Here is a 25,871-nt window from a genome sequence, read left to right on the forward strand (position 1 = left end):
TGGGGGAGGACCCAGAGGAAACCCACACGCACAAGGGAAGAACTTACAAGCTTTCATACGGAGAGTTACTGGGATTGAACTTCACCCTGTGCTGTATTAGTGTTGTGCTAACTGCCAAGCTGCCTTGCTGACCCTTGTATTTGCCATTTGAGCTCCCAGACTGCAGTACCCAACACTTGCTATTCCAATAGGTCCCATTACAAAGATCACAATTTATGACACATTTTCCTGGAACACGTCTCTTTTGCAAATTAATCGTCCTTTTCACACTTTCCCTCCATCCTACTTTTGCAGGAAGTCATCTTAGCTCAAAGTACATTTACTATCAAAGTATGTACACTATATACAACCTGGAGATTCGTCTCCTTCCCAGCAGCCACCAAACAAAAAAGCACAATAGAACCCATTAATAAAGACTGTTGAAGACCCAATGTGCAGGAAAAAAAACTGTGCAAACAACAAATCGGGCAAACAACTGAGGTTCACAGAAGTGAGTCCACAGCCTAAAAGCCAATCATCAGTGCAGCCAGCCCATTAGCTTATTAGTCACAGGCCGCAGCCTGAGCTCAGCACAGAGATGAGTAAATCTCTCAGGGCAGCGAACTGAACCGGCTCCAACACCCTGACCCTTTCACTCAGGCCCAACGCTTAAATTGTCCAAACCACAGGTTGTTCCTCGCTCTCGGGCCACGCCACCTCAACTCGGCCTGTACTCCACCTTTCCAGTCTGGCCCAGCGCTTCAATCGATCAAGCCTTGAGTTGCTCATCACTCTAGGCCTCGCCTCGGTTCTGCTGATTCAAATCGGCTCCAAGTCTGATCCAGCTACGGCTCGTTCCCCGCCACCTCAATTCATACCACATCACAACCGTCCCACGACTTTGATACTTCAATACACACTGCAAAAAAGCCAGGTCATACAGGCGGTTTAAAAGCCCCACACTGAAAGGGAAGTTAAAGGCTGTGGACTGCAGTGACTGTTTACCAGAAAAAGTGGAATCTATAAAGTAGTTAGTAGTTTTCTTTGTTTTGTTTGCTACAGGCAAGTCATCGCTGATCTTCACCAGTGCCGTCTGAAAACCAGTACGCCGCCCACCTCCTCCTCACTCCCATCCCGAGAAGGCAGGGGGAAGCCTCAGCCTCGGCCAGAACAACCGGCTGCACACCAAGTAAGAGGACTTCAAGGAGACGCTTGGCCCGAGCTTTCAACGTTTCCTGGCGTGACGATGGTGCGGGATCGTAGGAAAGTGGAGGCTCGGCCCACTTCGTCTGACCAGGATGCCGATTTGTAATGGGAAGGGCAGCACTGAAGAGAGCAAACAGTATTCCCCAGGCTCGCTGTACAATTAGTCGGCCGAGGGCTGTGTCGGATCCTCGGCCCAGGAGCGGACCCTGTGAGGGAACGGAACTTTAAACAGCGGCGGGCGATCGGACACCCGACAGAGCTTGGTGGAGGGGGGGGCCCCAGGGGAGCCCCAGCAAGACTGCATCCAGAGCAGAACCGGCGGCGAGGGGGCACGCCGGCTGGCCAATGGGAGGAGGAGGCCAGGCTTGAGACCCCCATCATTGGAGAGAGCCGACCACTGTTGTGCACCCCCCCCCACCCCCACCATTCCTTCCCACCCACACTCCACCCCTGCAAGATGGAGCCCAGACCGGTCACTCTGGGCCCTGCCCAGCTGCAGGAACCTGGAGGAGCTGGGCAAGGCGGCAGGGAATGGGCCCCCATTGCCAGCGAGCTGCCTAGGAGGCAGGCGGAGGCCACGCAGAATTATTACCGAGCTCTTCCTTCCGAGGCTCCTCCGCCTCCTCCCCCTCCACTTCCTCACCCTGACCCTGCCCGCCGCCAGCACCTCCTGACCAGCCCCTACCATTACACCCAGCCCCCGTACCCGGCCTTCCCCAGGCAACCGCCCTATCAGGTATCCAGTGAGGCTGAGGCAAGGGGCCCTGAGGGAGGGTCCTGGCAATTGAGCGCTCAGCCAGAGCTGGGCGGGTGTGGCGAGCCCTTCCTGGGCCCCCAGCCCAGGAAGGTAGGCAGCACCCCTCCCTCTGCCACTGGTTACCGCCACCCACAGCTTGGCGCCCGGGAGGAACGCAAGGCCCGTAAGCCAGGCCGGCACATCTGCCAGTACTGCGGGCGGGCCTGTGCCAAGCCTAGCGTTCTCAAGAAACACATCCGCTCGCACACGGGCGAGAGGCCGTACCCCTGTGGCCCTTGTGGTTTCTCCTTCAAGACCAAGAGCAACCTCTACAAACACCGCAAATCGCACGCCCACGCCGTCAAGGCCGGCCTGGCCCCCGCTGTTTCAGCCGAGCCGGCTGCCCTGCCCGGCGAGGATGCCGAGCCGCCGCCCTCCGACGGAGATGAGAGCACTGACACGGACGAGGAGGTGCGGCTGGGGAGCAGGCCTTCGACCCAGGATGAGGCGGAGGCCCCAGGGCGCGGCATGGGATTCATCCTCGCCGACGAGGAGACATACCCAAAGGCCAGGCCGGGGGGTCCAATGCCACCGGCCGAGGGAGAGCCCCTTCCCCATCCCATTCCCCCTCCCATGAAGGTCCCCATCCTCATCGTGCCCCGGGCCCAGGGAGCCGGCACCCAGTCCGAGCCTCCGCCCCCAGTCAAGGCCGAGCCGGCCTGCCACAGCCCCGGAGGGCTGGGCCGCAGCTACAGCGGGCAGCGGGCTGTCAAGCAGAAGCTGGCGCTCAGGCTGAGTGAGAAGCGGGTCGGCCGGGACAGCGAGCAGTCGCTTCACCTGCTCAGCCCACACAGCAAGGGCAGCACCGACTCAGGTTACTTCTCACGCTCCGAGAGCGCCGAGCAACAGGCCAGCCCACCTGACACCGAGGCCGCCAAGTCCTACGCTGAGATCATCTTCGGCAAGTTTGCTCGCCTGGCTCCAAGGTCCGTGGTGGTGAACGAGGCCTCCCTGGAGTCTCGGGTGGTGGCGGGGGCCAAAGAGGCGGGGCCCGAATTTGAGAGGCTGATCGAGGAAAACATCATGCGCTTCGTGACCCCCGAGGAGGTGCTGAGGGAGCCAGCTCTGCCCGACAGCGGGAAAAGCCGGCCTTACTTCCTGCCCGGTGAGGGAGAAGGCAGAGACCTGCCCCGGTCAGACAAGGTCCAGTCCTGCTTGTTGGGTGTCCCTAGCGGAGACGGCTCCCAGCTCACCAGGAGCAACTCCATGCCCGTCACCACAGGCAGTAGCCTGGCCGTGCCTCAACTCCTGCGGGGTAGCCACTCCTTCGACGAGAGGCTGACCTCCTGCGATGGCGTCCTCCCGCCTGGCTCCCACCAGCGACTGCTCAAGAGACAGATTGCCATTGAGCTGGTACCCGGCCTGGAGGCGCCATCACCACCCGACGAGGCTGAGGCCACCCGCCCTCGCCCCACCTCACCCAGTGAGGCCGAAGCCCGGAGGGTAGTGCTGCCACGGGCTCAGGGACAGAGTCCAGCCTTTGAATGCGAGGCCTGTGGCATCAAATACCAATTCTGGGACAACTTCGAGGCCCACCGCACCTTCTACTGTGCGCCCAAGCCCAGAGCTGGCCCAGAGATTGCAGTATTCTCCCAGGCCTCGCCCCAAAGGCCTGGTAGCCAGGGTCCTGACACCTTGCCCTTCCGCAAGCGCAGGAAAGAGAAGAGCGTGGGTGATGAAGAGGAAGTCGTTGGCATTGGGGACGATGGCGGCAGCCCGTACGGTGGCTCCAGTACCTCATTGGCCTCCCTCTGTGACTCCAGGGCTGAGAGCCTGGAGCAGGAGCCCGGGGCTCGGGCCACTCCTCAGGCCTCACAGACTCACAGGCCACAGGCCCAGCCCAGTCAAGAAGAGTGGGATGTCCCAGGTCCTGATGAGGGCCCTGAAGCCTGGCCCCCCTCACCCCAAACCTGCCGCCGGCCTGGCGGCAATGAGATCTCCGTCATCCAGCACACCAATTCCCTCAGCCGGCCCAGCTCCTTCGAACGCTCTGAATCCATGGAGGTGACCCCAGCCGGTGATGCCTCGCCCTCCGAGGTGCAAGAGGGGCCACCAGCCGAGTTCTCTGAGACCACCATCGCCCTCCCACCGGCGGGCCTCGCTTCAGCCTCCGGCCCATCCCCTCAGCCCAAGCTGGTGCGCCAGCGCAACATCCAGGTGCCCGAGATCCGGGTGACGGAGGAGCCCGACCGGCCCGAACGAGAGCGGGAGAGGGAGCGGGAGCCTCCGGCCAGGGAGCCCGACCGGGTGATTGAGGAGTTCCAATGGCCGCAGCGCAGTGAGACGTTGTGCCAGCTGCCTGCCGAGAAGCTGCCTCCCAAGAAGAAGAGACTGCGGCTGGCTGAGCTCGAGTACTCATCCGGCGACTCCTCCAGCCTTGATTCAGGGCCACCGAGCCGCAGCCCCAGCCAGGAGAGCAACTGGTCTCACGGCTCTGGCCTGTCGCTGTCGCTGGAGCGCGAGGAGGCGGCCAGCGCGGGGTCCAGGGCCGACTACCTGACGGTGCCCCCTACCGGCTCGGCCGGGCCTCAGCTCAAGGAAATGAGGCGCTCAGCCTCAGAACAGTCGCCCTGCCTGCCCTGCCCAGAGGGGGCAGAGACCCGGAGCAAGTCCTTCGACTATGGCAGCCTGTCAGCTTCCTCCAATTCCTCGCCTCCTCCGCCTCCCATCCCGCCACCCTCCCAAGCCACAGAAAGACGGAGATGCTTCCTGGTGCGCCAAGCCACACTCGGCCTGGGCTCCGAGAGCCCACAGGGCCCCGAAGCACCCGAGACAATGCAGCTATGCCAGGCCTACCCCCGGCTCCGTTCGCCGTCGCCAGGGCGACGGTCGCCCGGCTTCGAGGCCTGCACCCAGCTCCAGGCCAAGCTCCCCAACCACACCCATCCCTTCTTCCAGGGGGATGTGCAGGCCTTCAAGGCCCATCCCTTCCGTGTCACAGTGCCCGATGCCATTGCCCCGGAGCCTGAGGCCTGGCCTTCTGAGGGGAGGCCTGGGGCCCGTCCTGGATCCTGGGGGCGGCCAACCTCTCCCTGGGCCTCCCCTCAGCACTCGCCAAGCCGGGCGAGTGGGCCTGGCCCCGCTCTGGCCTCCCTCTCCGCCATTGCCACCCCTCCGACCCAGCTGCTTGTCCCGGTCCGGATCCAGGCCCATGTGCCCAGCTATGGCAGCGTCACCTACACCACTGTTTGCCACTCGCCAGCTCCCGGCCGCCGCCACCTCCAGCCCGTTGGCCCGACTCCACGTGTGGACTCACCGCCACCTGCCCAGCGCACTCCATTCCTGCCTTGGCGCCTCTCCTCATCCCTCTCCTCCTCCTCTTCCTCCTCCTCGTTCTCTTCATTTTCCGGGCCTGGGCTGCCCGAGGGCTGCTCTCCGGCGGCAGCCGCTGCCACTGCTGGTAGCAGCAGCAAGCGGGTCCTCTCTCCGGCCAGCAGCCTGGAGCTGGTGCTGGAGAACCAGCAGCAGAAGCGAGTGAAGGAAGAGAGGATCTGTGGCCAGATGATGGAGAAACTCAGCCTGAGGGAGTCCTCCCCCTCCTCCTCCCCCTCTCCCGCCTCCCCTTCCCCCTCCTCCCCTTGTACCAAGCCCAGCAAGCCACAGCTGGTGAGGCAGCGGTGTACCACGGAACTAAAGGAGGGGAGAACCTCCTCACCCTCCTCCTCGCAAGAGGCCCGGCCTGGTCCCCTTTCTGAGGTGGAGATGGCCACCGGGGAGAGCCCGCTGGTCCCGTCGCCCGAGCCTGCCTCCTCCTCCTCCGCTGCCCGCCGTTTCCCGGTCAGGATGGCAGTGCGGGCTCCTGGGGCCTCCCCGCTGCTGGCTGAGGCCTCCGATCCACTGCCGCCCCAGCAACAGCACCTCCTCGCCACGCCGCCGCCCTTCCCCAGCCTGCGCAGCCCGGCCACCATTAGCTGGTGCTTCCTTAGCCACGCCCGGCCTAGTCACGCCCGCCACACTTCCCCTGGCTCCTCCGTCTACGCCGTCTGGTGCGTCGGCTCCTACAACCCCAACCCGCCCGGCACCCCCACCAAGGTGGCTCTCGCACTGCTGTGCTCCAAGCAGAAGTCTCAGCCCGAAATCTACGTCACTGCGGCGGCCGGCTGGCCCAGCTCCGGCAAATTGGTGGCCTCCAGCAGCTGGAAGCAGCACCTGGCACAGGTAAATGGAAGCCACTGTCGTTCAACCATGCTGGGGTGGGAGCCTGGCAGCTCTCCCATTTTACACACACACACACACACACACACAGACATATATATACAGAAACACACACACAGAAACACAAACACACGCAAACAACACATACACACAGAGAAATACAGAAACACACACAGAAACACAGACACAGAATCAACACACATACACACAGAGAAACACACAAACACACACACAAAAAAACACACACACACTCAGATATACACAGAAACACACACACATACAGAAACACAAACACACACAGAAACACACATACACCACACACATACAGAAACACACACACAGAATCAACACACATACACACAGAGAAACAGACAAACACACACGCACACACAGAGATACACAGAAACACACACACATACAGAAACACAAACACACACACAATGAAATGCCTGGGGCATAATTGCTGCTTTTATTTCCTTTTGTGAAGATGAAATATTGGTAGATTATTGTCTGAAGGTTCAGAGTGGCACACGATGTGAAGTGGAAGAATGTGATCAGGAGGAGGGGAATGTTTTACAAGTCACACGAAGCTTTTGCTTGGTGCTCAGAGTGATCTGGGTGCCGGTGAAAGTGGCTTCATGAAAGAATATTCCAAAGAAAGCATAAGGAAATTTACGAGCCGGCGGAGAGAACGGTCAGAGACAGGGTGGTGGGGGGTTACGGCAGGGATCCACAGATCACTGAAAGGGCAGGCAGGTGCAGAGAAGCCTCTCTGCCTGATCAAGGGTGAATTTGTCCCTGACTGTTGGAGGCAGAAAAGGCCCCACTGAACCGGGAAGGGTTAAAAACTGAACTACTTCGCAGAGAGAAATAACAAGGTGCCATCTGCCGTCCGCAGATTAAATGGTACGAATCCTCGCAGCAAGAGAGTGACAGAAACGGAAGGAAAACAGCAGCAAGTTTGGAAAAGGAGAGAGAGAAAATGGAGGCGTGTGCCACCAAAGACCACGGAACCAAGATTGAACCCACAAGAATTAAAATCTTCGATGGAGGGTAGGTATCCCAGGGATACCAACATCTTTGATGTGAAAACATTTCCAGACCATAAGCTTTTTTAAAAATTATTTTGTGCACCAGCTTTTTGCGTTCAACATTTTTCTCTCTGACACAGCTATGGTGTGAATCGGGGACTGTAGATACCAGCTCCTGGTAACGTTCCAGTGTGTTTCTTCTATAGCCACAGCAATAGAGTCATAAAAAAGTACAGCACAGAAACAGGCCCTTCAGCCCATCTAGTCCATTCTGAACCCATTTGAACTGCCTACTCCCATTAACCAGCACTGGGACCATAGCCCTCCATGCCCCTACCATCCATGTACCTGTCCAAATTTATCTTAAACATTGAAATCGAGCTCATATGCACTTGGCAGCTCGTTCCATACTCTCATCACCCTCTGAGTGAAGGAGTTTCCCCTCATGTTCCCCTTAAACTTGTCACCTTTCACCCTTAACTCGTGACCCATCCAACCTAAGTGGAAAAAGCCTGCTTGCATTTATCCAATCTCAATCTTCTGTGTTCTAAAGTCCTGACCTATGCAACCTATAATCAGGTCCTCCAGACCCGGCAGAGAAATAGAGAAACACACACGAAGTGCTGCAGGAGCTCAGCAGGCTGTGCGTCATCGGCTGGAAACGTCGACAATATGCTGCCTGGACTGCTGGGTTTGTCCAGCATTTTGTGTGTGTTGCCTGGATTTCCAGCATCTGCAGATGTTCTCCTGTTTGTGAGAGAAATAGAGAAGACATTTTCTCAGGTGTCCTAAGGTGATGTGAGGAGCACAGTAGAATAAGAATTGGGTTTCAGATTTGTGGATCCATCCTCCGTGCTTTTCTGAAGCTTTGAATGGTCACCCCCTCGGCCTCCTACACTCCCGGGAAAATGGTCCCAGTCTGCCCAGCCTCCTCATATAGTTCAAGCTGTCCCATCCCAATAATATTCTTGTGAATCTTTTTCAGCTTAACAGACATTGACCATTGTGGGCGTGTTTTTTTTCAAATTTTATTTAAAGATACAGCATGGAACAGGCCCTTCCAGCCCAACGAGCTGCACTGTCCAGCTCCTGTTTCACCCCAACCTAATCACGGAACAATTTACAATGACCAACTGACCTACTAACCAGTACCTCTTTGGACTGTGGGAGGAAACCAGAGCGCCCAGAGAAAACCCTCAGGCTCACGGGAAGAACGTACAAAGTTTCTCATAAAGGATGTTGGGACTGAACGCAAAGCGGTCAAAACTATTTGTTCCCTGATTGGACGATTCTTGCCAGCCAGCCAGTTTGCCAAACCCGAGAGATTCTGCAGTTGTTGGAAATCCAGAGTAATGCACACAAAATGCTGGAGGAACTCAGCAGATCAGGCAGCATCTGTAGAGAGGAATAAACAGATGATGTTTTAGGCTGGGATCCTTCATCGGGGTTGGAATGGAAGGAGGAAGAAGCCAGAATATGAAAGAGGGGGGAATAGGTGGTCCAAGTTGGAATATGATAGGTGAATCAGATGAGGGGAGAGTATATGGGTGGGATAAGGGGGAATGAAGTAAGGAAGTGGGAGGGCAAGGTGGAAGAGGTAATGGGCTGAAAAACAAGGAATATTAATTTTTCTCTCATGTCTCTAGTCCTTTAATAATTTTGGCCTGTCCCCTATGACCGTCGACCATCTATATTCCCCTCAGATTGATCAATAGCTTTGTAATAAAGGTGAGGAGTTGAGTCCAGGTGAAAAATCTTGGCTAGAAATGTTGACTGTCCGTAGGTGCTGAGTTTCTCCAGCATTCTGTGTGGGATATTCCACAGGGCCCTCAAAATGGTGGCAGGAAGTGCTTTCTTTTCAAACAGGGCATGGATCTGGTTGTTGTAGGTAGTGGATGACATTGGATGCTACGTCAATATACAGTATCTTCACGTGCAGCTCCGATGAGAATCATTAAAATATTCCCATTTAGGACTACTACAGCTGAAATCTGCAGACTCATCTGTGGGTACTTCAGGAAGCACCATCGTTTTAGGGCATTTCAATGAAATTGTGGGCTTCAGGAAGGAGGACTCAAAGAATCCCATACCAGACCTCAAAAGGATCAGCAGTGGAAAGGGTGAGCACCTTCAAGTTCGTGGGTGTCAACATCTCTGAAGATCTATCCTGGTCCTAATGTATTGATGCAATTACAAAGTGTCTGTATTCCATTACGAGTTTGAGGAGACTTGGTATGTCACTAAAGATCCTCACACATTTCTACAGATGTACTGTGGAGAGCATTCTAACTGGCTGCATCACCATCTGGTGTAGAGGGGCCACTGCACAGGATTGGAAAAAGCCACAGACAGTTCTAAACTCTTCCTCCTCCATCACAGGCACTCACACTTGCTTCCCCAAATTCGAGGACACCTTCAAAAGGTGATGCCTCAAAAAGGTGGCATCGATCATTAAGGACTCCTATTACCCAGTATGTGCCATCTTCTCATTGTTGCTGTCAAGAAGGAGGTGCAGGAGCCTGAAGACATTCACTCAGTAATTTAGGAACAGCTTAATCCCTTCAAACATCAGATTTCTGAATGAACAATGCACCCATGTACACTACGTTTTTTTGTTCTCAGTTGCACAACTGAGGTGCAGAGATATCTATTTTTTATCATAATTTATTTTATTGCTATGTATTGCACTGTTCCACTCCCGCAAAACAACAAATTTCATGACATATGCCAGTGATGGTAAACCTGATTCTAGTTATATGTTACAACTGGCACTAGTAGTTGTCAGAAATAGTTGGTACTGGGTGCTATGGGTAATGTATAGGTCTGGTTGCCATGGGTGCTGGATGTCACTGGTTCCTGTGGGTAATTTATTGGCCTGGTTGCCATGGGTATTGTATGGCACTGGTTACTATGGTATGGAATGGCACTGGCTGCTGTTGGCACTGATGAGGCCTGGTTGATATGGGCATTCAAAGGGATTGGTTGCTATGGGTTCTGAATAGCATTGGTTGCTATGGAAACTGAATGGCATTGGTTGCTTTGGGTACTGAATGAAAATGGTTGCTGTAGATGGTGAAGAGTACTGGTTGCTATGTTACGGCATGGCATTGGTTGCTACGGGTACTGGTTGCTATGGGCACTGAAGGGTGCATGGAGTACCCTTGCGGAAGGGTACAGAATGCATCTGCTTGCTATCAGTTTTAAGGGCCCCAGTTGCTGTAGGTAACAGATAGTTTTGGTTGCTATGGGTACTGAGCATTGCTGTGGGCACGTGCATATTGTTGAATAAGTAATGGGAATGGTAAATATCTGTCCATAATCAGGAAGGGTGGTCGACCTGTTTCACTCTGAGCTGGAGACAGGCTCCGTGACTGAGTCTTTGGGAAGAACACTCTTGGAACCAGGATGGTTTTGGAGGAATGCTCCCTATGGAAAATCACCAAAGTTCCCTGTATCTGACAGAACAGATAATGAACTTGGGTGTTAACCAGAACCAGAGAGAGGCAGGATTCCCCTGAATGAACCTTCTCATCCATCAATGCCTCTGCCAGCTCTTTAAAATCAGAATCAGGTTTAATATCACTGGCACATGTCATGAAATTTGTTGTTTTGCAGCAGCAGTACAGTGCAATATACATTAAAAAGTATAAATTACAATAATATAATTAAATTAACTACATACTGCAAAAGAGAGCAGAAGAAAATAGTGAGGTAGTGTACATGGGTTTGTTGTCTATTCCAGAATCTGATGGCAGAGGGGAAGAAGCTGTACTAAAACGTTGAGTCCTGAACTCAACTTTGGGCTCCTGAGCCTCCTTCTTGATGGCAGCAATGAGAAGAGAGCATGTCCTGGGTGATGGGTACCCTTAATGATGGAAGCGGCCTTTTTGAGGTCCATCATTAAGGCAAACAGCTGGTTATATATTTTCCCTGTAGTCCTTCCAACAAATGTTTCCAATTCCTTTCATTTAAATTATAAGCATTCTCCCTTCAGGAGGAGGACAAGTAGGGCCAAGTGTATTTAGCCCCTTCAGGGATCGATTTGTTTGGTAATCAATTTACTAATTGTCAGATATACCAAGATACAGTGACTAAATTTGCTTTGCTTGCCATCCATGCTGACCATTATAAACGCAAGTACATTGAGGTAATGCAAAGTGAAAAACAATTACAGCAATCAAAGAAACATGCAAAATGCGGGAGGAACTCAGCATGTCAGACAGCATCAGAGAGGAATAAACAGTCAACGTTTCTGGCCAGGACCCTTCAGGGCTGGAAAGGAAGGGGAAAGAAGCTGTAAGGTGTAGGGAGGGAAATATTCTGGCCTCTGGCTTCTACCCTCTTCCTTTCCAGAGCAACAAACACAAAATGCTGGAGAAACTGAGCTCAAGTGGAAGCCCCCTTTCATTTCCAGTCCTGTTGAAGGGTGTCAGTCCAAGTCATTCCCCTCTGTAGATGCTCATTTCCTCCAGCATTTTATGTGTTGCTCTGGATGTCCAGCATCTGCAGAATAGTTGAGAGAAAGTTCAGTGCAGGCAGACAAATAAGATGCAAGATTGGAAAACCAAAACTGTATCATGTATGAGGTTTTTCTTAGAGTCCAAAATCAGTGGGATAGAAACTGTCCAGGAGCCTGGTGCAACATGGTCTCAAGATTTTGTATTCTTGCCCGATGAGAGAGGAGAGAAGGAAGAATGTCTGGAATGGGAGAGGCCCTTGATTATGTTGACTTCTTTACCAAGGCAGCGTGAAGTGCAGACAGAGTCCGTGAGCTGTGTCCACAACTCTCTGCAGGTTCTTGCATTTGCCATTCAGAGGGGACATTAACAGGGTTGCAGACAGGGGGCCGTGTGGGAGGAAAAGGTCGGTTATGAAAAGGCTATTGCGCTGTCCATCCAATCTCTGGAGCCACTTGGGAACCAAAGATGTGATGGGGAGCTCTACATCTTCATTCTCTGTCTCCCTACTAGGGAGAGGGTCCCTCGAGGAGAATGGGAAAAAGAAGCTGCCTCATTAATGTGAATCTACAAGGCAGAAAGAGAAAGATTTGCTTCAAACATCCGATTAAAAATTGGTAACACAGAAGTGTTCTTTTATTCATAGTCTGGGATCTTAAAGGATGGCATTTATTAGAATCTGGAGCTATACTGAATGGAAACAGCCTCTTAGGTCCAATCGAACAATATTGACTTAAATGCCTATCTTGTGTCCTCAAGATGGCCACCTATTAGTGATCATTTGGCTGACATGCCTCAAAAAATACTGATTTTTCTATCATTTTCCCTTTCCCTGGGGAAAAGTCTATGACTATCCATCCTGTCTAAGCCTCTCATAACTCTGGAGTGAAGAAGGTTGAGGGGTGACTCCAGGTTAAACAAAATCAGGGTTATTATCACCTAATTCTGTATTGTTACCATTTTACCTTGGGCTACCTCGGTGCATTGTGTAATGATTTGATCTGTGTCGACAGTAGGCAAGACCAGCAGGCTTATTATCTCTGACATATGTCGTAAAGTTTGATTTTTTTGTGGCAAGGTTCAGTGAAGTACCTGTTAAAAACTATGTTACAGTAAGAAATATAAAAAATAAATTCAAAAAGAGAGGGGAAAGTGAGGTAGAGTTCATGGATTCATTGGCCATTCAGAAATCTGATGGTGGAGGGGAAGAAGATATTCAGGCTCCTGTGCCTCCTCCTTCATAGTAGCAATGAGAAGAGAGCATGTCCTGTGAGTCCTTAAAGATAGATGCTGCCCTTTTGAGGCTTTGCCTGTTGAAGATGCCCTCATTTGCTGGGGATGCTGAGTTTGCAACTTTCTGCAGCTTTTTCCGACCCCTCCATACCAGGCAGTGACGCAGCCACGTAGAATGCACTTCACGGTACTTCTGTAGAAATTTGTGAGAGTCTTTGGTGGCATACCAAACTCCTAATGAAATATGCCTTCTTTGTAATTGCATCGATATATTAGGACCAAGATAGATCTTCAGAGATGTTGACCTTCAGGGACTTGAAACTGCTCGTCCTTTCCACTGCTGATTCCTCGATGAGGACAGGTGCATGTTCCCTCGATTTCCCTTTCAATTGCTTGTGGGCAGTGCAGCTCGTTGGGTTGGAAGGGCCTGATCTGTGCTGCATCTCCAAATAAAAATAATAGAAACGTAGATAAGAATGAAATAATAAATAAATAAATGATTGATGGATTGATTGAAATGAGCACTATTTGGCTCCATCAGGGGCACTTGCCTCCCCAGCACCTCGGAGATTCTCAAAAGACGATGCCTCAGAAAGGAGGCATCCATCATTAAGGCCCTCCATCACTCAGACGTGCCCTCTTCTCGTTCCTATAATCAGAAAGATGGCGCAGGAGCCTGTAGACTCACACACAACATTTTAGGAACGGCTTCTTCCGCTCCGCCATCAGGTTTCTGAGCAGTCTATGTATTTGCCTCAACCATTTCCTCTGACAGCGCATCCCAAATACTCACCATCCTCTGTGTGAAGAAGTTTCTCCTCCGATCCCTTTCAGATCTTTCACCACTTGCTTTACAGCTCTGTCCTCTATTATTTCTATCTTTCCCTGGGGGGAAATGTGACAATCTGCCTAATCTGTAACTGTGTATTAATAAGTAAATGAATAAATGGAAGTTTCTTTTTCTCTTTGCAGCTACAAGTCGAATGAAGATTACGTTTACGTGAGGGGACGAGGCAGGGGGAAGTATATCTGTGAGGAATGTGGAATTCGGTGTAAAAAGCCAAGCATGCTGAAGAAACACATCCGTACACACACGGACCACCGGCCGTTCATGTGCAAATTCTGTAACTTCGCCTTCAAAACTAAAGGTAACTTTTTTCACCAAATGTATCTGTCACTTGTGGTGAAGGTATTGTTCAATAGTTGCAAACTGTGTTATAAATAAAGACGTAAAAGTATTGTAAACTCAGCCAGCCCCTTATGGGTGCTAGCCTCCCTAGCAGCTAGGAGATCCTCAAAAGACGATGCCTCAGAAAGGAGGTATCCATCATTAAGGTCCTCCATCAATCAGGACATGCCCTCTTCTCATTTCTACAATCAGAAGGATGGTCCAGAGGCCTGAAGATTTACACACAACATTTTAGGAACAGCTTCCTCCCTTCTGCCAACAGATTTCCAGACGCACCGTATACCTACCTCAACCAATTCCTCTGACAGTTTATTGTAGATACTCACTATCTTCTGTGTGAAGGCATTTCTTCTCCGATCCCTTTCAGAACTTTCACCACTTGTCTTAAGTTTTTGAATCCCTTTCCCTGTCTGGTACACGATCTGAAAAGGCTGCAGGAAGTTGTAAACTCAGCCAGCTCCATCATGGGCACTAGCCTCCCCATCACTGAGGACACCTTCAGAAGATGATACCTCAGAACGAAAGCATCCACCATTAAGGACCCTCATCACCTTGGACACATCCTGTTCTTGTCACTACCATCAGGGAGGAGTTATAGGAACGTGAAAACACAAGCTCTACAATTTAAGAACATATTTTTCCCCTCCACCAGCAGATTTCCAAGCGGTCCATGTACCCATGCTCACTCCCTCAATTTTACTGCTCTCTTTTTGCACTGCTTGTTTTTTCATCTATTTCTTATTATAATTTGATCTATATCCTTTGCACGGTACTGCTGCACAAAGCAACAATTTTCACAACATAAACATGAGATTCTACAGGAAATATAGAATAAAACATGAAAAAAATTCTGGAGCGTCTCAGTAAGTCAAGCACCAAACATGGAGAAGAGTAAACAGTCAATGTTTTGGGCCAAGAACCTTCATTAGGATAGAACATATAACAGTGGTCATAAGCCACACTCACAAAATGCTGGAGGATCTCAGCAGGCCAGGCAGCGACTACAAAAAGGAGTAAATATTAGACGTTTCAGGCCAAGACCCTTCATCAGGACTGGAGGAGAAAAAAAGGAAGTCAGAGTTAGAAGTTGGGGGGAGGGGATGAAGAAACACAAGGTGATAGGTGAAACCGGCTGGTGGGCGGGGTAGGGATGAAGTAAAGAGCTGAGAAGTCAATTGGTGGAAGAGATAAAGGGCTGGAGAAGGGGGAATCTAATATGACAGGACAGAAGACCATGAAAGAAAGAAAATGGGAAGGAGCACCAGAGGGAGATGATGGACAGGTAAGAAGATAAGGTGAGAGAGGGAAGTGGGAATGGGGAATGGTGAAGAGGGGTGGGGGGAGCATCATTGGAATTTCGAGAAATCGATGTTCATGCCATCAGGTTGGAGGCTACCCATTCAGAATGGAAGGTGTTGCTCCTCCAACCTGAGTGTGGCCTCATTGTGACAGTAGAGGAGGCCATGGACTGACATATGGGAATGGGAAGTGGAATTAAAATGGGTGGCCACCGGGAGGTCCCACTTTTTCTGGCGGACAGAACTTAGGTGCTTGGCGAAGTGGTCCCCGAAGCTATGTCAGGTTCTGAAATCGTTGAAGAGGACTAGTTAATTGCAAATATCACTGCACTCTTTAAGAAGGGAGGGAAGCAAAAGAAAGGAAATTATAGGCCAGTTAGCCTGATTCCTGTGGTTGGGAAGATATTAAGAGTCCATTATTAATGCAGGTGGTCCCCGAGTTACGAACATCCGACTTACAGACAACTCGTACTTACGAACCAAGAAAGGAGAACGCCGTCTGCCATTTTAAGTCAGATCGCGACGCCATCCGCCATTTTAAGTCGTTGCCGTTGACAGTGTTGAGTGTTTAACTTTGTATTTGGCTTAAATTTTTCTTAGTAAGATTCACCATGACCCCGCACCCCCCACCCCCTGTTCCGGTTGGCTGGTAGTGCAGTGAGATCAGCTCCTGTGCTGGGTTGATGTCGAGCTCACAACTCGACCTCATAAAAAAAACACTGCCACCTCCAGTTTAAATTCCCACATGGAATATTGTGGAGGATCAAATACCCAAACCCAACATAGCCCCCACTTGTCCCATTTAACCTGTATCAGTGCGGTGGAGTTTAGGACCCGGGGAACTTAGTGCAGTGGTCCTTAGGACCCAGCGGACCTCGGGAGCCGGCGGAGCTCGGGACCCGCCGCCCGCAGTGTTTCTGTTCCATTGACGGGAAGCGATCGTGATTGAAAATAAAGTGGAAATAATAAAGCATTTGGAAAAAGGTGAAACACCATCGATCATTGGAAAATCATTAGGCTACAATCGGTCAATGATCGGAACAATTTTAAAGGATAACGGATAAAGTGAGAATAATGGAGCATGTGAAAGGCCCTGCCCCGATGAAAGCTACAGTTATTACTAAGCAACACAGTGGTTTAATTATTGGAATACATATGTTTCTTAAGTGTTTTATATGCATAGAAAGGTAAAATATATACTATATACTAAGACAAACGTTTGAATGACGCTAAATAATACTGGATGTATTTGTTCCGACTTACGTACAAATTCAACTTAAAGACGGAGTCAGGACGGAACTCGTACGTGACCCGGGAACTGCCTGTAATGAGGTTACAGGCTATTTGGATGCACATGATAAAATAGGCCAAAGTCGGCATGGATTCCTAAAGGAACCTTGCCTGACAAATCTGTGCAAATTATGTGAGGAAATAAGAAGCAAGATAGACAAACAAGTGTCAGTGGATGTTGTGTACTTGGATTTTTAGAAGAACTTTGACAAGGTGCCGCATATGAGGCTCCTTAACAAGATAAGAGCCCAGGGTATTACAGGAAAGATACTAGCATTGATAGAAGATTGGCTGACCAGCAGGAGGCAAAGAGTGGGAATAAAGGGGCCATTTCTGGTTGACTGCCGATGATGGTGGTGTTCTGCTGGGGCCATTGTTGAGACCACTTCTTTTCACAATATCTGTCAATAATCTGGATGACAAAATTGACAGTTTTGTGACCAAGTTTGCAGGCAGTATGAAGATAGGTGGAGGGCCAGGTAGTGTTGAGGAAGCAGGGAGTATGCAGAAAGACACTTCTGGAGAATGGGTAAAGGAGTGTCAGGTGGAATAGTTGTCTGGTCATGCACTTTGCTAGAAGGAGTAAGGGTGTAGACTATTTTCTGAATGGAGAGAAAATATAAAACTCGGAGGTGCAAAGGGACTTGAGAGTCCTTATACAGGATCCCCTAATGGTTAACTTGTGAGTTAAGCTGGTGGTAAGGAAGGCAAACACAAGTCATTAGGTATATTTAAAGCTGAGGTTGATAGGTTCTTGATTAGTCAGGGATCCAAAGTTTATGGGGAGAAGGCAGGAGTATTTGGTTGAGAGGGATAAATCAGTCACGATGGGATGGTGGAACAGGCTAAGTGGGACAAAATTCCCTAATTCTCCTCCTAATTCTTATGATTCAAGCTATTCACCATTCACCAGACCTATCAGACTCCTCCTGTCCAGCTGTAGGTCTCACCTTTGCCTCATCAACCCCCTCCGAAACTACTGGGCAGCAATAAAAGCAAGTCAATATTGATACCCAAGAGGCTGCCTAAGAAGAAGACTCCTTCCAAAGAAAGCAATAACAGTTATATTTCTTCATCTGAATTATTCCTTGCCTTTGCGGAGATACAGAGTTCAACAGCACTTCAGCCAGCCCAGTTTATGCCGACACATTCACGTTATAATCCTACATTAACTGCCATTTTAGAGTCACAGAGTCATACAGTGTGAAACAGGCCCTTCGCCCCATCTGATCCATACTGTCCCTGGCACAGAGGAATAGCACTTAGCGCAACAGTTTACAGCCCAGCGATCAGGGTTTGTTCCTGCCTCTCTCCGTAACGAGTTTATCCGTTCTCCCCTTGACCACATGGATTTTCTCTAGGTGCTTCAGCTTGCTCCCACATTCCACAGACGCCTGGGTTAGCGTAAATAAGTTGCGGGCATACTATGTTAGCGCCGGAGGCATGGTGACACTTGTGAGCTGCCCCCGGCTCAGCTTCAGTCTGTGTTGGTCATTGATGGTGTGTTTCAATGTACGTGTAACAAATAACGCTAATATATTTACTTATGGGTTTAAGGTGCCCTCTAAATTTGTCCTATTTGCCTGCATTTAGCCTTCTAAACCTTTCACATCCGTGCAGCTGTCCAAATGTCTTTTAAAAGTCATTGTTAAAAATAAAACTGGGTCCAAATGAGCCCGTGATGTATTGGGCTGAGTCCAAAACCTCTGCAGATCCTTAAACTTCTGTGCATTTGGATTCCCATACCTGACAATGATGCACCCAGTGTGGATACTTTGAACAATACATAGAACATAGAATAGTACAGCACATTACAGGCCCTTCGGCCCACAATGTTGTGCTGACCATCAAACACTGCCTCCCATATCACCCCCCCCCACCTTAAATTCCTCCATATACCTGTCTAGTAGTCTCTTAAACTTCACTAGTGTATCTGCCTCCACCACTGACTCAGGCAGTGCATTCCATGCACCAACCACTCTCTGAGTGAAAAACCTTCCTCTAATATCCCCCTTGAACTTCCCTCCCCTTACCTTAAAGCCATGTCCTCTTGTACTGAGCAGTGGTGCCCTGGGGAAGAGGCGCTGGCTGTCCACTCTGTCTATTCCTCTTAATATCTTGTACATCTCTATCATGTCTCCTCTCATCTTCCTTCTCTCCAAAGAGTAAAGCCCAAGCTCCCTTAATCTCTGATCATAATGCATACTCTCTAAGCCAGGCAGCATCCTGGTAAATCTCCTCTGTACCCTTTCCAATGCTTCCACATCCTTCCTATAGTGAGGCGACCAGAACTGGACACAGTACTCCAAGTGTGGCCTAACCAGAGTTTTATAGAGCTGCATCATTACATCGTGACTCTTAAACTCTATCCCTCGACTTATGAAAGCTAACACCCCATAAGCTTTCTTAACTACCCTATCTACCTGTGGTGCAACTTTCAGTGATCTGTGGACATGTACCTCCAGATCCCTCTGCTCCTCCACACTACCAAGTATCCTGCCATTTACTTTGTACTCTGCCTTGGAGTTTGTCCTTCCAAAGTGTACCACCTCACACTTCTCCAGGTTGAACTCCATCTGCCACTTCTCAGCCCACTTCTGCATCCTATCAATGTCTCTCTGCAATCTTCGACAATCCTCTACACTATCTACAACACCACCAACCTTTGTGTCGTATCTGTTAATCTAAGAAAGCAAAGACTCTGGTGCCCCCCCCCCCTTGTGATGACATCTGTGTGCTGAACTCAGGACAGATCACCTGATATGTTAACGTCTAGAAATTTGAATTTGCAATAATCACTGAATAGAAATGAGAGTATGTATGCCAGCATCCATCACCAGGGACCCCCACCATCCAGGCCATGCTCTCTTCTCACTGCTGCCGTCAGGAAGGAGATACATGAGCCCCAGCACTCACACCACTAGGTTCAGGTACAGTTATTGCCCTACAACCATCAGGCTCCTGAACTGGAGTGGATACTACACTCACCTCAACTCTGAACTGATTCCACAAACTAGAGACTCACTTTTAAAGACTCTGCAACTCATGTTCTTGATATTTAATGTTTATTTGCTTTTTTTTCTTATTTGTCTTTTCACATTGATGGTTCATCTATCCCTGTTATGTGTGGTTTGTCACTGGTTTCTGTTGTGTTAACTCTGTTTTGACCGTGAATGCCCACAAGAAAGTGAATCTCAGGGTTGTATATGGCAACATATATGTACTTTGATAATGAATTTACTTTGGACTTTGGCCTTTTTAAGGTAAAAACATGGATACTCTTTCATGCCTGTAAGTCGGGCACTTGTAACCCAGGAGATCGTGTTCTTATCCCTTGTGCGGGGGTGGGGGGGGGGTGGTATGCCAGTTATGTCAGGGCACTGCTCTCGCACACTCTGCGGCCACTTTGTTAGCTACCTCCTGCACCTTTTTGTGGTCTGCTGCTGCTGTAGCCCACCCACTTCAAGACTTGATGTGCTGAGCACTCAGAAATACCTTCTGCACACCACTGTTGTAACGCGTGGTTATTTGAATTACTGCCACCTTGAAACAGTCTGGCCATTCTCCTCTGACCTCTCTCTTTAACAAGGAATTTTTGTCCACAGAACAGCAGTTTGGATTTTTTTTTGTTTTTTGTTTTTCACACCATTCTCCGTAAACTCTAGAGACTGTTGTGTGTGAAAATCCCAGGAGATCAGCAGTTTCTGAGATACTCAAATCACCCATCTGGCATAAACAATCATTCCACGGCCAAAGTCACTGAAGTCACATTTCTTCCCCATTCTGATGTTTGGTCTGAACAACAACTGAACCTCTTGACCGTGTCTGCATGCTGTTATGCATTGAGGTGCTGCCACATGATTGGCTGATGAGATATTTGCATTAACGAGCAGGTGTACAGGTGTACCTAATAAAGTGGCCACGGAGTGTGGAAGGATGTTAGTGATCAAGCTGGACATGCCAGAGATGAGCGGGAAGCTTTTTTTTCCAGCAGACACAGCCAACATTCCTTCAGTTAATGAGCCTGTTCGGGGGTGGGGAAAAGGAACAGTTTAACTGGCCTGAAGTTGCTGATTGTGGAATTCAGCCTTGTGCCAAATGGATTCTGTGTCCATCGTGTGAGATGACAGACTCTCTCAAAGCAATTCATTGTACGCTGACTTTCTCTGAAATGCCTGCACAGTCAGCTTCATTCCCAAATGGATTCTCTTTGTATACGTAAACTGAACTGAAGTAAATTAGATTATTATTGTCACATGAGAGGCGTAGATGGAGTGGACAGCCAGGGACTTTTTCTCAAGGCGGAAATGGCTAATACGTGGGGGCATAATTTTAAGGTGATTGGAAGAAAGTTTTTTTACACAGACAGCGGTGACTGTATGGAATGCACTGCCAGGGGTGATGGTAGAGGAAGATAAATTAGGGACATTTAAGAGAATCTTAGAATAGGTACATGGATGATAAAAAAAAAATGAGGGATATGTAGGAGGGAACGGTTTGTTTGATCTTGGAGTAGTTTAAAGTGTCAATTCAAGTGAAGGAATAGATGGAGTGGATAGCCACGGCAGGAATGGCTAATACAAGGGGGCATGCTTTTACGGTGATAGGTGGAAAGTAGAGGGAGAGGTTTTTAACAGAGAGAGTGATCGGTGCGTGGAATGTGCTGCCAGGGGTGGAGGTAGAGGCAGATGCATTAGGCTCAGTTGAGAGACTCCTAGATAGGCACATGGATGATGGAAAAATGGAGGGTTGTGTAGGAGGGTATGGAGTAGGTTTGAAAGGTTGGTTCAAGTGAAGGAACAGCCTTTTCCCTGAGAGGAAAGCATTGGGGGGAGGGGAACAGTAGAGGTAGATTTTTGTTTACACAGATTGGTGGGTTCCAATGATGAAGGTAGAGGCAGTTACATGGGACATGGCCAAATGGCTGTAGCTTTGCCGGGGGGAAGCTCTTGGTCTGTGTGGAGCAGGTTATTTGTTTCTGTGACCCTAATTATCCTTTGATACCTCATGATCTCATTATAGGAACAATGAGAGGATGCAAAAGAGGTTCACCAGGATGTTGCCTGGATTAGAGGACATGCACTACTAGGAGAGATTGCACAAACTTGGGTTGTTTTTTGTTTTTCTGGGGTGGTGAAGATTAGGAGGAGACCAGATAAATTTAGAGGATTGTTAGAGGCATCGATTGAGTAGAGAAACAGTATCTTTTTCTCCTGAGTTGAAAGGTCTGACAGCAGATGTAATGCATTTTTAGACAAGAGGGGGTTCAAAGGGATGTGCAGGGCAAATTTTTAACTCAGGGAGCATTGGGGTCAAATATGCCAGATGCATTGAATAGGCTGTTGGACAAAGGGATGTGCAGGAAATGGAAGTTCATCACATTGTGTAGGCAGAAGGGATAATTGATTACTAATTAAGCACAACACTGTTGTCAGAAGGACCTGTTCCTGCGCTGTGCTGTTCTGTGCTCTCCTCTCACTACTACCATCGGGCAAGTGCTACAGAAGCCCACACCTCCAGGATCAGGAGCAGTCACTGCCCCACAACCAGCGTGGATAACTTCACTCACCACAACTCTGAAATGATCCCACAACCTATGGACTCACTTTCAAGGACTCTTTGCAATTCATGTCACTGTAGTATACGATAGTGTGTAACACACAAAATGCAAGAGGAACTCAGCAGGTGAAGTAGCCTCCACAGAAAGGAATAAAGAGTCAGTGTTTTAGGCCGAGACCCTTCATCAGAACTCACACTCTTCATACCTTCCCATAGATGCTGCTGACCTGCTGAGATCCTACAGGGATTTATTTAGAGATCCCGCATGGAATAGGCCCTTCCAGCCCTTTGAGCTGCACCGCCCAGCTAACACCGACAACCCCGATTTCAGCTCGACCTAATCACTGGGCAATTTACAGTTACCAGTTAACCTGTGTGTTTTTGGACTGTGGGAGGAAACCAGAGCAAACCACGCATTCCATGGGGAGGACGTACAGAGACGTGGGAGTTGAACTCCGACCTCTGACACCCCTCACTGTAATAGCGTCACGCTCACTGCTATGCCACCGTGGTGCCTCACAGTACTTGTGTGCGTTTCTCTAGATTTCCAGCAACTGCAAAATCGCTTGTGCATATGTTGAAAGGACTAGATAGGGTGAATGGGGAGAGGATGATCCCTATGGTGGGGGCATCCAGAAGTAGAGGACACAGCCTCAAAACTGAGGGGTGACCCTTTAGAACAGAGGTAAGGAGGAAATTTTTTGGCCAGAGAGCTGTGAATCTGTGGAATACTCTGCCACAGACTGCGGTGGAGGCCAAGTCTGTGCATATATTTAAGGCTGAAGTTGATCGTTTCCTGATCACTCAGGACATCAGAGGACATGGCGAGAAGGCAGGTGTATGGGGTTGAGTGGGATCCGGGATCAGCCGTGATGGAATGGCAGAGCAAACTCAGTGGGCTGAATGGCCCAATTCTGCTCCTATTTATCATGGTCTTATGTCATCAACATACCTTGGTAAAAAAGTTACTTTGAACTTTATGTCCTATAGTTAACCCTATGTTTTTGATTCCTCTGTCTAGGAAACTTAACAAAACACATGAAATCGAAGGCTCACACCAAGAAGTGTTTGGAACTGGGTATAACGATAACATGCATGTACAGCACCGACACAGAGGAAACAGGCAAGTAATGACCAGTTTCTCTGTTGCTCTGGCCAGGAGCCATTCAGCCTGTCGAAACTGGGGCAGCCGTTGTTCGGAAACATCCAAGATATGCTCTCCTTTTTTTTCCAACAACCCTGCCACTTCATTTCAAATATTAATCCCAATCGGAATGCAAATTTCCATCTGGCAATGTGCTTCGATACTCAGTGTGATGACCTACACTGATGATGCTGTTGGGTTCTGTGTTCTAAAATGCCAGAAGAACTCAGCAAGTCAGTTAGCATCTATGGATTCCCATTCCCATTCCAACATGTTGGTCCATGGTCTCCTTGCTCTGTGCTTAACAAAAGCTGCTGTGTCTAGGGCTTGAGAGGGCTAGCAGTCCGGGTCCTGATCACAGACTCAGGAGCTGAGTAGTGTATTGACCAGCCAAAGCTTGGTGGTGCATTGCTCTGGGCAGTGATGGTGAGAAGGCGGAGAGTGAATGGGAGTGCAGAGCATCATTTGGAAATGCAGGACAATAGTTTTGGGGTCCCAGCCAGTGAGCTTGGGATTTAAGGAGTAAGTATAGATGTTATTTCGTTTGGGAGAGGAGGTTAGTAACAGGTCTTAGAGTCATAGAGTCATACAGCAAGACTGTCAGTCCAAATCATCCATACCAATCAAAGGTCTAATTAAATTTATTTTCAGAGTACTGTATACGAGGGGTGATTGATAAGTCCATGGCCTAAGGTAGAAGGAGTCAATTTTAGAAAACCTAGCACATTTATTTTTCAACATAGTCCCCTCCTACATCTACACACTTAGTCCAGCGGTTGTGGAGCATACGGATCCCTTCTTTGTAGAAGTCGGCGTCTTGGACCTCCAGAAGTGATCCACAGCATGGGGTGATTGATAAGTTCGTGGCCCAATGTAGAAAGAGACGAGTTATTAACTTCAAACTTCCTGCATTTTCATTCAAAGAGCTGAACTGCATGTGCATGTGACGAGAGCTGTATAACTCATCACCTTCTACCCTAGGCCACAAACTTATCAATCAACACTGCTGTGGACCACTTCTACAAAGAAGGGATCCGTATGCTCCACGACCGCTGGACTAAGTGTGTAGATGTAGGAGGGGACTATGTTGAAAAATAAATGTGCTAGGTTTTCTAAAAGTGACTCCTTCTACCTTAGGCCATGAACTTATCAATCACCCCTCATATATCACAATATACTATCCTGAGATTCATTTTCTTGAGGGTATTCATAGTAAGTACAAAGAAACACAATAGAATCAATGAAAAGCAGTACATGGCAAGGTGTATAAACAACCAACGTGGAAAAGGTAACAAACTGTGCAAATACAAAACAAACAAAATAATAATAAATAAATAAGCAGTAAATATCAAGAACATGAGATGAAGAATCCTTGAAAGTGAGTCCATGGGTTGTGGGAACAGTTCAGTGTTGAGATGAATGAGGTTGAGTGAAGCTATCCCCTCTGGTTCAAGAGCTTGATATTTTTGAGGGGTAATAACTTTTCCTGAACCTGGTGGTGTTGGATCTAAGGCTCCTGTATCTCCTTCCTGGTGGCAGCAGCAAGAAGAGAGGATGGCCTGGATGGTGGGGGGAGTGGGGGTCCTTGATAATGGATGCCGCTTTTCTGCAATAGCACTCCTTGTAGATGTGCTCAATTGTGGCCAGAACAAGCAGCCAATTTGCCACTGGCCCGTTTAAATCTTTCCTATCCATGTCCCTGTCCAAATATCTTTGAATTGTTGTGACTGTACTCACTTACACCACTTTCTCGTGCATCTCATTCTATACAGCCTCCACCCTCTGTGTGAAAAACATATCCCTCAGATCCCCCTCGCCTACACCTGATTTCCCCATCCCTAGGAAAAAGATTGTGTGCATTCACCCAATATACAGTACCTATAAAAAGTATTCACCAACCCCCCGAAATTTTTCATATTTTATTGTTTTATAACATTGAATCACAGTGGATTTCATTTGGCTTATTTTTGACACTGATCTGCAGAAAAAGACTCTTTTGTGTAAAAGTGGAAACAGACCTAAACTAATTACAAATGTAAAACAGAATCAGAATCAGGTTTAATATCACTGGTATGTGTCATGAAATATGCTGTTTTGTGGCATCAGTACATTGCAATACAACATAAAAAAACTATAAATTACAATAGGAAATAGATATATACATATAAATTAAATAAGTTGTGCAAAAAGAGAACACAAAGAAAAGATGAATTTCGGTGAGGTGTGTACCTGGGTCGTTTTCCATTCAGAAATCAGATGGCAGAGGAGAAAAACCTGTTGCTAAAATGTTGAGTGTGTGTCTTCTTTACACCACCTTGTCACCGTCTGAAATTCTGCCTCCGATCGTTGTGTCAAGGGAAAATTTATAGATGGGATTTGAGCTGTGCCGGGCCACATAGTGAAGAGACAGTAGAGCAGTGGGCTAAACCTGCTGTTTGAGGTGTTGATTGTCAACAAGGAGGAGATGTTATTTCTGTTTTGCACAGGCTGTCCTCCAATGAGCAAGTCAAGGATCCTGTTGCAGTGGGAGGTAC

The 25,871-nt window shown here is 48.9% G+C and overlaps 1 protein-coding gene across 3 annotated transcripts in view; it reads left to right on the forward strand.

Annotated features, from left to right (window-relative positions):
* The window catches only part of hivep2a (HIVEP zinc finger 2a), a 244,696-nt gene that overhangs the window by 210,684 nt on the left and 8,141 nt on the right, over positions 1 to 25,871 (forward strand). For all 3 annotated transcript variants that reach the window (XM_073050431.1, XM_073050433.1, XM_073050432.1), the window contains exons 4-7: positions 1,042 to 6,139; positions 7,035 to 7,189; positions 13,830 to 14,005; positions 23,215 to 23,316. In XM_073050431.1, the coding sequence (XP_072906532.1) occupies positions 1,643 to 6,139; positions 7,035 to 7,189; positions 13,830 to 14,005; positions 23,215 to 23,316 (4,930 nt within the window). In that variant the 5' untranslated portion in view covers positions 1,042 to 1,642. The remainder of the gene's footprint in view (positions 1 to 1,041; positions 6,140 to 7,034; positions 7,190 to 13,829; positions 14,006 to 23,214; positions 23,317 to 25,871) is intronic.

The sequence above is a fragment of the Hemitrygon akajei genome, chromosome 7, assembly GCF_048418815.1.
Source record: "Hemitrygon akajei chromosome 7, sHemAka1.3, whole genome shotgun sequence".
NCBI classification, from domain to species: Eukaryota; Metazoa; Chordata; class Chondrichthyes; order Myliobatiformes; family Dasyatidae; genus Hemitrygon; species Hemitrygon akajei.